At 44.7% G+C, this 14,085-nt stretch overlaps 1 protein-coding gene across 2 annotated transcripts in view; it reads left to right on the top strand.

Annotated features, from left to right (window-relative positions):
* Positions 1-14,085, top strand: part of PMS1 (PMS1 homolog 1, mismatch repair system component) — a 1,062,426-nt gene that overhangs the window by 197,269 nt on the left and 851,072 nt on the right. For both annotated transcript variants that reach the window (XR_015308390.1, XM_086955374.1), the window contains exon 5: positions 8,139-8,241. Coding sequence is in view for 1 of the 2 variants with exons in the window: in XM_086955374.1 (XP_086811500.1) it covers positions 8,139-8,241 (103 nt within the window). In the remaining variant the exon portion in view is untranslated. The remainder of the gene's footprint in view (positions 1-8,138; positions 8,242-14,085) is intronic.

Below are 14,085 nucleotides of genomic sequence, written 5' to 3'. Positions count from 1 at the left end.
TGCTCTTAAGCTGCTGTTGATGAGAGAGTTCACTTGACACTGTAGATCACATCAGACATCCTCCGCTAAATTTCTGAACGCGGTCATGTGCTGCTGGCTTCCAGAGAACTGCTGAAGGGCACAGGATGACATTTCCTGCCTTGATTCAATTACATCTTTTTAAATCTGTCAAATTCCGAGGACAAGAATGATGTTTAGCGTATTAGCTTGATGTGGTGTTGAGCCGCTGTCTGTGACCTGACTTCGTTCTGAGCCAAGAACATATAAATCTTAATATGTGGAGTCATTTCGAAACCTTTCAATGGAGTTGGAGAGTTCAAGTGTAAGCCTTAACCTGTCAAAGCTGTCATCTGGGCTAATCTGAAATTTGAATGACACTGCAACAAATCAGTGGCTGAAATGGGCTGTCTCATAGGCTGTTCATAAAATGTAACTTATATCATTTACACGGAAAGGTATATACAGCATAAATGGCAGGTAACCCCTACATAAACTTCCATGTTGTTGACCTAACCAAGTCTATTAGTGGCATGCTACATCATCGGGCTCTAATAGAATGGGTGAGGTTCTTCAACAAAAACAAGAAAGGTTCTCTAGGTGTTATTTGAGTTCATACATTTTTTGTGTGGTTGACATTGGTCAGACAGACTGTATCCTTAAAAAATGATCTCTCCCCTTCCCAATCACGGACACTGTTTCAGTGGAATGCACCCGATGTTTATAAAATGTGACTGACAACAATCTTCGAAGCAATGGCTAAAGGGGGCAGATTCATTGCATCATTCGATGTATGCTGTCTTTCAAGGTAAACAAAAATATGAGGAACCCCAATACAAAGCTGTGGCTGAAGGTGGCTGTCTTGTGTGCTTACCATAAATTTAAGTAGCACTGTTTAATAAAAAGCAATGTTTGATGGGGGATGACCGAAAGACAAGGAAAGGTCCACTTTTCGCTGAAGGTATATTTACCGAACTATTGACCAATTAAATGTTGAGCTGGGTAATGAAGTTAATCAAAATAGTCTCCATTTCTATTCATGAGTTCTGACTACAGCTAAATCTGGCTCTTGCCAGATTTTTTAAAACCGTTTTGTATTGGCATTTAAGGATTATCAGATATACATACAGTAACCGATGAACAGGGGGGGAGGGGGGGACGGACTAGTCGGCCATTCAATGTGGATTTTAAGACAGCAGGTCTACACAACTGCAAGAGAATGTACGTGAGATATTCATAACATATAGTTGAATACGCAAAGCATGTTATAGAGCGACATCTTAAGTACATTGACAATCTTTACGGAAATCGAGGACGACCTAATTATGAATGTGGGGGCAGTCTGAGGAATGCATGTAATGTGTGCGTGGGCCTATTGATGTCATGCTGAGTGATCTGAATTGCGAGTGTGTATCCACGTCACGAATGGGCCCCAAATATCTTTGAGTCTCGACGCGACTGGCATCAGGTCCCAGAACGTTGACAGTTGTTCTTAGCAATAGATAATCTCATGTATCCAATTGTCAAATGAGGGAGTGTACTGTTCCCCCCTCCCCCGCCCCCCCTCCCCCCCCCCCCAGAGTATGGCAACTCTGTGTTTAGTTAGTAGGAGCAGCATGGCAAGGAGAAGACGAGTTGCTATTGGGCGTTGTTAGTATATCCCAGCAGGCCTATAGGGGGAGTAAGTTCACAGTTATTTCCAGATTTGTGTGGTGTGGCATCTCCAGCAGTTGACATCTGGACTGAGACCGATCTGACAGAGCTGCAGGGGGGGTGGTCTGGTAGATTCGGTGGAGGAATTTAAAGTGAAGAAGTCTTAGTTTGTAATTGGGGGACAGGAGATTGAATTGGTTACAGCAAGAGCACCATTGCTAGTCTGTTATGGGCAAGTGTAGCTCTGAGCACCATCCCTCATGTGCCTTCAATTTAGCCACGGGGTGGTGCGTTGCATAGTGTTCTAGAGGTGTGTGATAAGTCTGCACGGGGATGGGTCGGTCAGCATATGTTCAAGGGCTGTAAGGGTGGGGGGAGGGTTCAGAAATGTGCTGTGTATCTGCCGGCAGCCTGCACGGATCCGGTAGTATAATAGCAGGGCTGAAAAAGTTGGCAAAGCATCCCCTACGATGGGGGGCCAGGAATGTGTTCCCATGGTATAAGTCCGGCAAAGTATTAAGGCCAAGTTGCCGCGCTTTAGACGTATTGCGGTTGTCTACTATTGGAGGTACATGTGGGTTATTGGCCAGAGGAATTGACGGGGCATATAGTATCATGTTGCCAGCTCAATTTTGCAAGTCTACCCATGCCCAACGCAATGCCTTAACCTTGTTGATTTCGTTCCTGGGGCCCTTGTATGCGTGGTATACTGCAACCTGCAGAAGAGTGGGATTGGCTTTTTCTTTCCACCGCTAGGTGATGTTGTAATGGGGTTGGATATAGCAAGTGATGGGAACTGATCCTGTGCACAGAAGGCGCATAGAGGAATGTCTGGCATACCCATCTCACCCTGCTGGAGCGTGAGAAGCTCCCAGGAGACTAGGACTTGTTAGTCAGCCCACGCGAGAGAAACCATGAGTGAGCACAGTTTTCTGAACAAGGCTTGGTTGAGCGGAAGGGGAAGATTGACAAAAATATATAATAGTTTAGGGAGGACGATCATTTTTTCCACCACTATCCTGCCAGCTAATGATAGTGGCAGTTTAGACCAGGTAGCCACCTTTCCCTTGAGCCAAGCGACTGTGCGAGCATAGTTCATATTCCAAAGTTCTTGTATGTCGCGGCGTAATTAAATCCACAGGTATTTAACTGAGCCTTGGGCCCATGCTAAGGAACATTCCAGCACAAAGGGGTGTGTGTGGTCGGTTCAGGGAAATAGTGTTGATCTGGATGCCTGACAAAAAACCCAAATTTGTTGATTTCACGTAGTACTTGGTTTAAGTTCTCCCTTGGGTCATGTATGTAGAGTGTGTTGTCATTGGCATATATTGAGAGAATCGGCCCTCTGAAAGTGAACCCCTCTGGCCACGTGATGTTGTCGAAGAACGTGCCACCAGTGGTTCCATCGCTATAGCAAAGAGGAGGTGTGATAGGGGGCATCCCTGACGTGTGCCTTGGGGAATGGGGTCGAAAACAAGCCATTTACTTGTAGTCGGGCCGTGGGTTCAGAGTACAGGAGTCTGATTTGTTGTATATATAGTGGGCTAAATCCCAGTCTGGACAGAATAGTGAAGAGGTATGGCCGTTCTAAAGAATCAAATGCCTTTGTGGCATCTAAGAGGGATGCTAAGGCTGGTACTTGGGGGTGTCGGGTTGTGTAAAACAGCAAATAGTGCGCAGATTGTGTGCTGTTGATCGTCAGGGTATGAAGCCCGATTGATCTGGTCTAGCAATGAGGGGAACAATTGGCTTTAGCTTGTTCATGAGTAGTTTTGCGTAAATGTTGTTGTCTATATTTATGAGCGATAGTGGACATTGTGAATCCCGAAGGTTCGGTGGTACCCGTGTTTTAGAAGTGTTAGTAGTGCTGCTTCTCGCATAGTGGGAGGGAGGATTGACATCTTTTTTGATTCCTGATAGACAGCTAGAAGATGTGGCACTAAAATTGGTGCATAGCAATCATATAAGGAGGCTGTCAGTCCATCTAACCCGGGGGTCTTGTCGCTCGGTAGGCTGTTTATGACCTGTAGAATATCTTCCATTGTGAAGTGTTCCTCAAGGTATGCCCAATGTGCCCTGCACAACAATAGTAGCTCGATAGTCTAAATAGATGGTTAGTTCCTCAGTTATGTCGGGTGAGTTGGAGGAGTATAGTATGGAATAAAAATGTCTTAGGTGTTCTAATACCTCATGTGGGACTCTCACCAGATTAGAGTCCTCATCCAGAAGCTCTGTAATGTAGGATGCATTTCGTGGTGGTCTGGGGATAGTGGCTAGGGTGTTGCCCGGGCGATCACCTTCCCCATATCTTCTAGTTGTGCCATATTTCCCTAGGAAGTGTGATTCTTGCCGAGCTTCCTCCTCAAACTCAAAAATTTTCTCCCAGAGGGGCGCCAATTGTGCCTGTTAACTAGTTCTCTAATATTGTAGTTCAGTGTCTTGGATAGAGGATTCCAGCTTCATAAGAAACTGTCTAATAGCATTCTATACTCTGGCTTGTCTAGCAATGCATGTCCCTCGGATTACCACCTTAAATGCTTCCCAGAGCATGAAGAGGAAGGATACTGATCCCTCATTAAATGTGAAGTACTCCACTACTCCACTGTGTCTCTATGGATTTCTTCCCTGAAGGCCACGTCTAATAAACCATGAGGTGGGAGTCGCCAGCTAAATTCCTGACGATGTGCTGTTGGGATCCTCAGTCTCAGTGAACTGGGGGACAGCGTTCTCGGCAGTTGTCTGTCAGTCGTCCATGTCGCTATGTCCTGCCAGGACGAAGCATTATACTGAGTCAAAATACAGGTGCCCTCCCTCACTCCCGAATGCCATTGTCTCCAGGTATCTTCCAATACATTTTCTCGTATCATTGAATTTAGGATTGATTCCTCCTTGGGATGAAGCTTGCTTGCAGAGCCCAGTATGTCTACGGCCTCATCCAGTATTGCATCAAAATCATCGCACCACATAATGGTGTCACAGCCTAGTGGTGCAATCTTAGCCCAAATGGTGCTAGGAAACTCCGGCTTGTTTTTGTTTGGGCTATAAATCACTATCATGGTGATCCTGGTAGTCCCCAATGAGCCTCCCAGAACTACAAATCTGCCATCAGGATCCATCTGAGTGGGATGTGGTCCAGCCGAGCCCCCGGCGTATTAATATTGCTATGCTTCTGGCATAGTTAGAGTATGTTTATAAATAAATGTCCCTTCAGCGTTTGTGGTGTAATTTAGTAGATGATCTACTGCTAAGGTGCGTCTCTTGGAGGAAGTAGACGTCAATGTTGTGTCTAAGTAAATATGACTGAATGGAATGTGCTTTTCTGTTGTTGTTTAGTCTTCGGATATTTCAAGTAAGGAAAGTGTATACGTCGTCATTTAGATGGGTGGTGTGTAATATGTGTAAATGTGAGCGGGCCTGGCCATCTTGGTTGTCTGTTGTCCCCTGATTTATGTTGCAGTTGTAGTATTGTTGGGTTACGGATTGTCTATGTGGTGAGACTTGTGAAGCTTCCATATATCTATATATACAAGCGGGTGTCAGAGCTCGATGTTCCCTGTCTGCCCTCCTCCAGAAAACTGAACCCACTTTCCCATCCTGCCCCACACCAATCCCCCCATTAGGTTGTGCACTGGAACCCACCCTCCCACTTGCAACCATTGCAAAACCCCAAAATAGAAAGAAAGGAAGGGTAGCTCTCCCGGGGGCTTGAGAGCATCAATGAACTTTCTGCCTGGTAGGGGGGTGGCCGAGTTGTCAGAAATAGCGAAGGAGTAAAGACTATCAGAAGTCTAACAATTAAAACAGATGGAGGCAGAGTTATGTTTCCTGTTGTGCTGCTGTAGAGTTCTGCCTCTTCCGCAAACATTCCATTTGTCTCAGATCTCAGCCCTACAATGTTCCCTTATTGAAAAGTCAGTCATCATCGTGGAGTCCAACGTCTGTGAGGGCCATGTTTTGGCCCTCACAGACGTTGGTGGAGTTAGAGGTGCGTTTCTGATCGCCAATGTGTGTAGCAAATTTAAGGGCTGATTTGACATCCGTTAAGTAATGTGAGTGGCCAGGTACAGAAGGGAATACGGTACTCCAGATTGTTGTAGGATACACTTGACGGGATCAAAGTCGCGTCAGGCTGCCACACAGAGGATGGGAAATCCGGGTACAATGAATTGTTGTTACCTTGGTGGTTTATGTTGCCGCTTTCCCTGGTCAGGCATTAGATTGTGTCTTTTCGTTATAATTAAGCAGTCACACCAGGATTGGTCTAGGTTTGCCACCCACAGGGAGTCTGGGGCCCAGGGACCGGTGGGCACGTTCTACAAAAACCAAAGTTGAAAGATCTGGTCTGAACAGCTCTCGTAAAAGCGACTCCACAAATGTTTCAATTTTGGGTATTGCTGTGGTTTCTGGAATGCCCGTAATGCAGAGGTTGTTCCTTCTGGAGCGAGCTTTCAAATCTTTGTTTTTCGCTTTAATTACGTTCAAGACTTTTTCCATTTGCAGCAGGTGCTCCTTCGATTCAAACTGATAGCCATGAGCATCTGAAGCTCATTTTTCAAGTTGGTCCAGCCATGTTTTGGGGGTATATACCTGTTGTTGCACCTGGTCTAGCCGTGAGGTAAGTATGTCACGTTTAGAGTCAATTGTTTTGAGGCTGGTTTTGACCTCTAGTAGTATGGTGCTGAGTTCGTAGTTTTTCAGTCAAGATCTTCCCTGGGACCAGATTCAGTGTCCGACTCAGCCCCAGCATCTGTTAGACATGTCAGCCTTTTATTCTCGAAGGTGAGTTTGGTCTGTTTTACGTCATTTTTCCCCATGTTTGCTATGCTATATTTCATTGGCTTTGGGGGAGGTCAGCATCTGGAGGGGGTATATCTTAGCCAGTAGTTGCGGCTGTACCTTGCAGGCTAGTCCACCATACGAGCCACGTCGGCCAGATCTGACGTTATGTGGTTGATGAGAACTGGCAGCATGTTCTCAATGGTTTCCAGTGGCCTGTGATCTTTCGGCCATATGTACAGTACCTGCTGGTCATGTGGCACAGTTACACTGTTGTTTCAGCAGTGCAGAGCATATGGGCTGACTCGCGCTCCCGCGTAGTAGGACCCCGCGCTCCGTCGCTCACTCTCATCTCCTTATTGCTGTGGAGGATCTGCGCCAGGGCTGCCTCGGTAACGGCCATGTAAAATGGATACGCCAAATTGTGCCCAGCGCACTCTAGCTTTCGCTGCAGGCCTCCTCCTACAGGGGCGACGAGATTTAAGCTAGCAGCACTGGCAGAGTCCCAAGCGACGGTAGTCGGAAGCCCCCGGGTTGGGCCAGCTCGCAGCCGGGTGTTGGTGATTTATAAGTGGTGCCATGGGGGAAGCTCTCACCACCTCTGGCTTCTCTCCCCATAGCATTTGTCTCTGTCCCTTCAGAGGTGGTCGCTCCCCGCAGCACAGCAGGCGTACTTGTTCCTTCTTCAGGGCTTTGTTGGAATCCCTTGCACCGGCCCATGGCGCTTCCAGGCTAGCTGCATTCGGCATCACCTGTGCCTGCAGGCCCTTGTTACGGAGCAGGTCCGACCAGAGGGGCCCTTCAGGTGCTTCCAGGGCTCAGTTTGCAGGCTTTCTGCCTTCAGACTTCCCCCGGAGCCCCGGGTTCAGGATTATCACAACTGGCGCAGCTTGCGGTCATGTGTTTGTTGCCATCTGCTGTAGTCACTTAGAGCGCTCCTTCAAACCTCGGATTAATGCCGGATAGTGTGTCGCCCGGCAGAGCCCTCTTAGCGAGTGGCCATCTTGCTGCTCGGCGATACCACGCCCCTCCTCTCCCCTCTGTCTCTTGCCAGATTTAAAAACGTGTAAATGTCTAATGTGCCCATGTAATAAACCAATAATTTTTCTAATCTCTATTTTATGGATTGGTACAAGTGTCACAAATAGAAAAAATACATTGTTTGCAGAGTACTGGTATAACATTTGAATCACCATCTTAACTGTATGAAAGACCTACCTAACATTTTTTAATTCGCCAACAGTGAATTATAATTAGTGCTATAGCCTTACCTGATACACTATTCCATTTTAATAGTTCTTCCTTAGTTCTTTACTTCCTTATGCTTTCTATGTATTGTATAATGACCGTTTCGGAAAAGCCTGGAGAACTTTTGCATGCTTAGTAGGCCCTCACCCTTCATGTCATGTTGCTTAGCTTGAAGGAAGTAAATTAAATGAATTTGCTACAATTACCTTGGACCTCCTTCATGTCTTAGTTGAGAATGTTTTATTTCAAGTTGATCATCTATGTTATATGGTCTCATTATATAGTAACTGCTCTTAGGATTCATAATTGTTCACTGCTTCACTGGGCGAAGGAGCACACAATTTGTGCCATTCTACATTATAATGTTTTTGTTTGTTTAGTCCATGTTCCAGAGAAAAGCTTCCAAGTATGTTTTGAAATGGAAATATATAAAGGTTTAAAAGTTAAATGCACATTTCTTTCAGGTTTATATCACAACCAAGACTGCTGCTGACGAATTAAGTACCCAGTACACTCTGGATAGCAGTGGCCACATCACTTCTCAGAAACCATCTCATCTTGGACAGGGTGCGTGTCTTGTTGCTTCATAATTTGTCACCATCTTGTGTCTAGAGAAACCTGTTGCCGAGCCTAGCAATCAATTCTTTTTCAACATATAAGTAGAAAGAAAAATCAGAATTTCAGGATTCTATTAGATATGTGCACATTACTATTCATTTCCACTGAATACCTGAACAAATATGATTGCAATAACGATTCTGTACAGAAAGAGAAGTCGCAGACGTATGCAACCAGAAATAATATGCGAATTCTCTTAACGTGTATATGAAAAAAGCTCAAATAGCCAATGTTATTTAATTGCAAAGTATTAGTGAAAATGATCAAAAATTGGTAAAAAAAATGAACTAAATATTTGGTCTGAGCGCAAAAGAAAATGCTTAATGATATAATCATGCATCATTGCAGAACACTATGGTGGCCCTTTTGAGAATTGACAAAAATAGATCATTTATTTTTTTATTCCTAAATGGGATCAGCGTGTTTTTTAAGCTTGCATTTTGTTCAGTAAGTTTAGATTTTAGTACGGGTTGCATTGCAGTCATTCCCTGCAGGTACATAGTGCAAAAAAACTGGTCTGTCTTTGGTATGAATGATTTTGAGACTTTCCTATAGAAAACAGCCCTGAAAATAAAAAACAATTCATGATCATTAGGAAGTATAAATATAAGCCGAGTTCAGATCAAATGCCTCTACAACTTATGAGGGCTTCATTCGCCAATCACAAATGTATGAGGGCTTCATCCGCCAATCACAACAAGAAAGAAATTGATCTTGTATCTCAACCTGTCTAATTCTATGGATTGAACACTGCATTATTAGATTTGTGTTCTACGTTTTTGAGGAAGGAGATCCTCACATAGGCAGAAAAGAAGCCTAAACGTTCCCATAAGTACTCCTACCCCTCACCATATCTAAGCCAGTCTAAGCATCAGAACGTCCAAGGAGCCATTTGTTTATGCTAATCATTTAGCTGCTGTGATAAAATGTTGGTATGTATACCATTGAATGACTTAGATAGAGACCTGAATGATATAAAAAAAAAGCTAGTTGTTTGAGGCATTTGTACTGTAGCTACATATGCTGTGCATAAATACCCCATCTAGTGTTGGGCTCCGATGAATGCAAGTTTTTTTTGTTCCAAGAAGTTTTATTCGAGTCATGAGGCTGTTTGACTACTCCTTTTGATACTATTGCGAAGGGTCATTGACTCCATTGCCAGATAGTTTTTTTCTGCCGACCGGTTCGAATGCAATCTCTTGCACCCCAATTTAAAACTTTTTCGGGCTCCTTTCAGTTCGCTAGTATATCTTCACTCGACGGTATTTTTTCTGTCATGTAGTTAAATTTGCATTCCGAGCGATTACCCTTTCTGTTTTGCGGATCTTCGACTCACCTCCACAGTCTATGGACCACACCCAGCTGGGCCTCTTTCACTTAATTGATTTTATAGGAGAATGGCCAGCTAATAAAATGGACTCCGTTCCATTTCTCTCCGAAGTGTCAATCTAAATATCCCCATACTGACCAACACTCAGTTTGTAATCTATGACTCTCGGCTAATCATGGAGAAGAAAGCTATGAGGCTTGCACGTCATTTCGGTCTAAGAAAACCCTTTGAGATCGACGCGCCTGACGCCAAGTGGAAGATGTACCGGACATTTTCAGTCTATCTCAGGAGGAGGAGGAAGCATCAGCAGCACAAGAGGAATCATTATCTATACAAGACTCAGATTCTGATTCAGACTTTGAACAAGACTCAGCCACCCTTCAGCCGGCACAGAAGCATCGGACAGTGAGTACACTTACCGCTGATCTAAAGCCCAAAACATCGGCTTTGTCCGAAAGACTGCTTACAGTCTGCCACTGCATACATCCAGTGCACATTAACCACTCCTTCTCTGCGCAGCACTCTTCATCCAACTGATGTAGGCTGAGGGTGAGTTAAGGACACATGAGTGGAATTTTAAATGGTAGGCCTCACTCCAGAGACACAGGGTATGAAGGACCTGCTCACTCCTACTGATCAGTACACGGTATGCAGCCACCACCGCGCTCTTGCTGCTTAACTCTTGGTGAAGGCAGTAGCCTTACACCACTATGAGGACGGCGCTTCGGGCGCCCCTCCTGGTAATATAAGACCGCTATCCTTGAGACGGGCCTATGTCATGGCCCATATGCAGAATCCGTGTTGGCCTATGACACCAGCATTAGAGGTCTAGACAATAGTACATTTGGGCACTCCGGGCAGGGGTACACGTGTATTACCATGCAGAGGTATTTTCCGACCCGACAGTTCCATTACTGCAACTAGAAAATAAAGAGATGTACCCAAAGTATTTCTTTATCCCAAAAAGCGCATTTCAATATCGTCCTTTATTAGACCTGCAATTCGACAACAAATATATTCTCAAATGAAAGTTGGGAATGATGGGCCTACACAAAATAGTCCCACAAAAAAATTAATTATTGGCCTTGTTCCATTGGTATGTAGAGCACTTATTTTCAAATTCCAGTTGCAAAACAACACAGAACATACTGCAATTTATGGTAGGTGATGCTCACTCTCCGTACGCTGTCCTTTAAATTCAGACAAATATCTGCCACAAGAACATTCTCAAAACGGATGTCAGTTGTTGCAGCCCATCTGAGAAAGAACAGCATTTTTTGTTTACCCATATCTGAGCAACTAGCTTGTAAAAGCAAAAACTCAACAAAAAGCAGCTTAAGATTTCCAGCCTACAGTAAAGCTGCTGACAGTCTTTTACTGACTTTACAATCAAGAGATGTTGTCAGAGATGTAATCGAACATTTCATGAGTGATGTAATATGGGGGGTTATGAGAAGTACCTGGCGAGGACACGAGTTCTAGATACTTTAGGTTACAATTTATTGTTACCGGAGTTAATTCTGGCTAATGATTTAAGTGGGCTTGATCATTTTCACCCAACTAAAACACCACTTTACCTTGGTTGTTTCAGTGAATTTGTAAGGTTTGTGTAAAAAAAAGTAAGATTTTCATCACCGTGGATAGCATGAAAATGGACAAGGGGCCCAACCCCCTACTGTGCCCTACCCATGCCTACCCCGCCTCTATCCGCAGCAGGCGGCTTTCATCCACCACCCGCTGGTTGGCAAAGCTGACTTGTGCAACAATATATAGAGTGTAATTTTATTTAAGGCAGACATATTGGTTTTGTGAAAAAGTCCCCAATAACTGTAATCAATTGTATATTTATTAAATTCACACATTGCAATGTTTTCAATAAAAGAGATTGCCATAAAATATTTTGAATAAATATTAACATGTCTATGGGTCTTTCTTTTAAAAATATTCAGGCCACAAAGTGCAACCCAACCATACAATTAACCACCAGAGGTCACTGCACTCCAGCTGAAGAGCATACAGCTCCAGTTCGGAGTGCTTTAAAAAAATCTGGTAAGATATCATGGGATCATGGACTTAATGGCCTAGGAAATTTTCAGTTTTTAGGTCGAGCCTCGAGAGCGCTTGCACTGTCTGCCGACCTGTTGTGTATCTTCTGTGTGCTTTTGGCACACCGCCATTTGCCATTGGTTCTTCCTCGCACCATTCTGAAATGCTGGCTTTCTATTGGTCCATTGGTCTTAATTGTCCCTCCTTCGGGTGCCTGTTTCAGCAGAGGTGATTTCACTAAGGGATCGTTTTTGTTGGCCATCACACGCTTCCTCCTGCACAGCGCTCAATGGCCTCTACTCTCCTCTGCCCATTTAAGCTCTGCAGAGCAACACCGACCAAGCAAGTACAATGCCTTGTGCACAGGACGCCATGCCAATACTGGCATCTGGTGCCCATAATTCAACACAACACCACACAGTTCAGCGCCACACAATTCCACACCACACAACAGAATTACAATCCACATAATACCACTCAACACCCCATAATTCAACTCCACCTAATTACACGCTACTCAATACCACATAATTACACTCCACATAAATCCACTCTATACCAACAGGGAAGGCAGGGTATTACTACCCTGCCTTCTTATATCTCTTTTTTCCCTTTCTTGTAGGGGAGGTGACTATGGGTCAGATTTATATCAAAGCGGGAGACCTGCCATTCCACCTTGGAAACTGGGAAAATTAATCCTTCCCCATCATGGAGATGCCGTCGCGTCATTTGTAAATTACTATCAAGCAGGTGGCAATTTATACAAACATTGCCAGGCACATGCCTGCGGTTCCTGGCATGCTATACTTCGGTACTGTGACAGCCGGTGCAGCCCTGTAGCACAAAGTAATTAATTTTTCTTTACAAAAAATCCCAAAACGCATTATAACTGTTTTACTGTTCCTTACTCCCCAGGGCTGTCGGAGAAGTTTGGCCAGGGCGAAAACTACCCTGTCTCTGTCGTGGTCAAACTTCTTCAACGGAATTCCCTCCCTGCTAATATACTGGTCCGCCTGCCAAATTAAATTGTAAGCAGACCTAAAGTTTCTCCACCGTGGAGACTACTCTGACTACTCAGCAGTTGCATTTAGCGGGCAAACCATTATATTGGCTGAGAAGGCACTCCATCGCTGTTGCGATGGAGTACCCTCTCCGCCAATATATATAAATCGGGCCCTGAGTTCCCAGATGGCTACTGCCACATCTTTGCTAATGCGGTGACAGCAAATTAGGTCTTATCGCAAGATAAGATGACTCCGCGGGTCCTCAGCAGCGTGAAATATCAGTATGTTTTTTAACCTTAATATCTTTTGAACTACTTAACGGGTGTGCACCAAATCACAAAAATCACGCTTTCTGAACCCAAATCTTGCTTTTTGCCAAATTTGATGTAATTCCGTTCATCCTTTGTTAGTATGTCTAAAATTCCTATTGAAAAATAAATGGAGAAAACCTGTTTTGGGAACCCACCTTTATTTTCGGCCTCCGTTTTACAAATCACCCTGAACCTTTCCAGGAGCGAACTGAGGTGGAAGAACATGAAAAGTTTTGTTAATATTCGTCAAATGTGCCATACGGTTTTAGGTCACGTGCCTGCGTTGCACTGCACAGTAGTGCTTGCGCAGCGTGAGACCTTTAGTGAGGCGTGTGTGCGATTCCTTTTGTGCTACCCTATTGGCCTTTGCGTGGGTCTTTTTATAAAAGACTGCTGCAATTGGCCAAAGGCGGGCGCGTTGCTCTGCCCACGGCCTATTGGTTTCTATCACGTGCTTGGTGCGTGTAATAGACACCAATAGGCCGTGTGGTTTCAATTATCGTGCCCAGACACGAGCGCGATAATTGAAAACACGGCTCACTGGCGTGCGCGTACTACTCGCGGGATTTTTTGTTGTTGTTGGGATCCATTTCACGGGGAAGCATGTAAATGAAAGAAGCCGTGTTTTGCTCTGCGCCACTTTCACCCAGCTTGTTCATCTTTCCGAAGATTGCTCCCGGGGCTGGCTCGAGACAGGGGCCTGTGAAACGCAGTGACTCAATCGCCCGGCTTTAGGAAATCAGGGGAGATTAAAAGTAGTTCTTAGCGATTGCACATGACATATGAGCCGAGAGAGTAAACACAGGGCATGCCAGTACACACCTCCAGACCGGCCCCCTCTCCGACAAGGTCTGGCAGCAGCGGCCAAGGAAGTTATTGCTAGTGGGCACAGAAAGGACCGCTGGTAAAACTGGCGTGGCCACTAGTGAAAAAATTGTTTTAGTTAATAAAAACCATAAACAATACAGAACATTGGGGCATGGCCTCTAGCATTGTTTGTGCACTTCCTATGTGTATACGTTTGTTTCAGTGTTTTTAATCATGCTGGCATGTGAGCAGAGACTTCGCAGCGCTACAGGCTGCAGGTGATTGGTGTCCATTC

Source organism: Lissotriton vulgaris, chromosome 2_1 (genome assembly GCF_964263255.1).
Source record: "Lissotriton vulgaris chromosome 2_1, aLisVul1.2, whole genome shotgun sequence".
Lineage (NCBI taxonomy): Eukaryota > Metazoa > Chordata > Amphibia > Caudata > Salamandridae > Lissotriton > Lissotriton vulgaris.
This window is presented reverse-complemented; position numbering and strand designations above follow the sequence as displayed.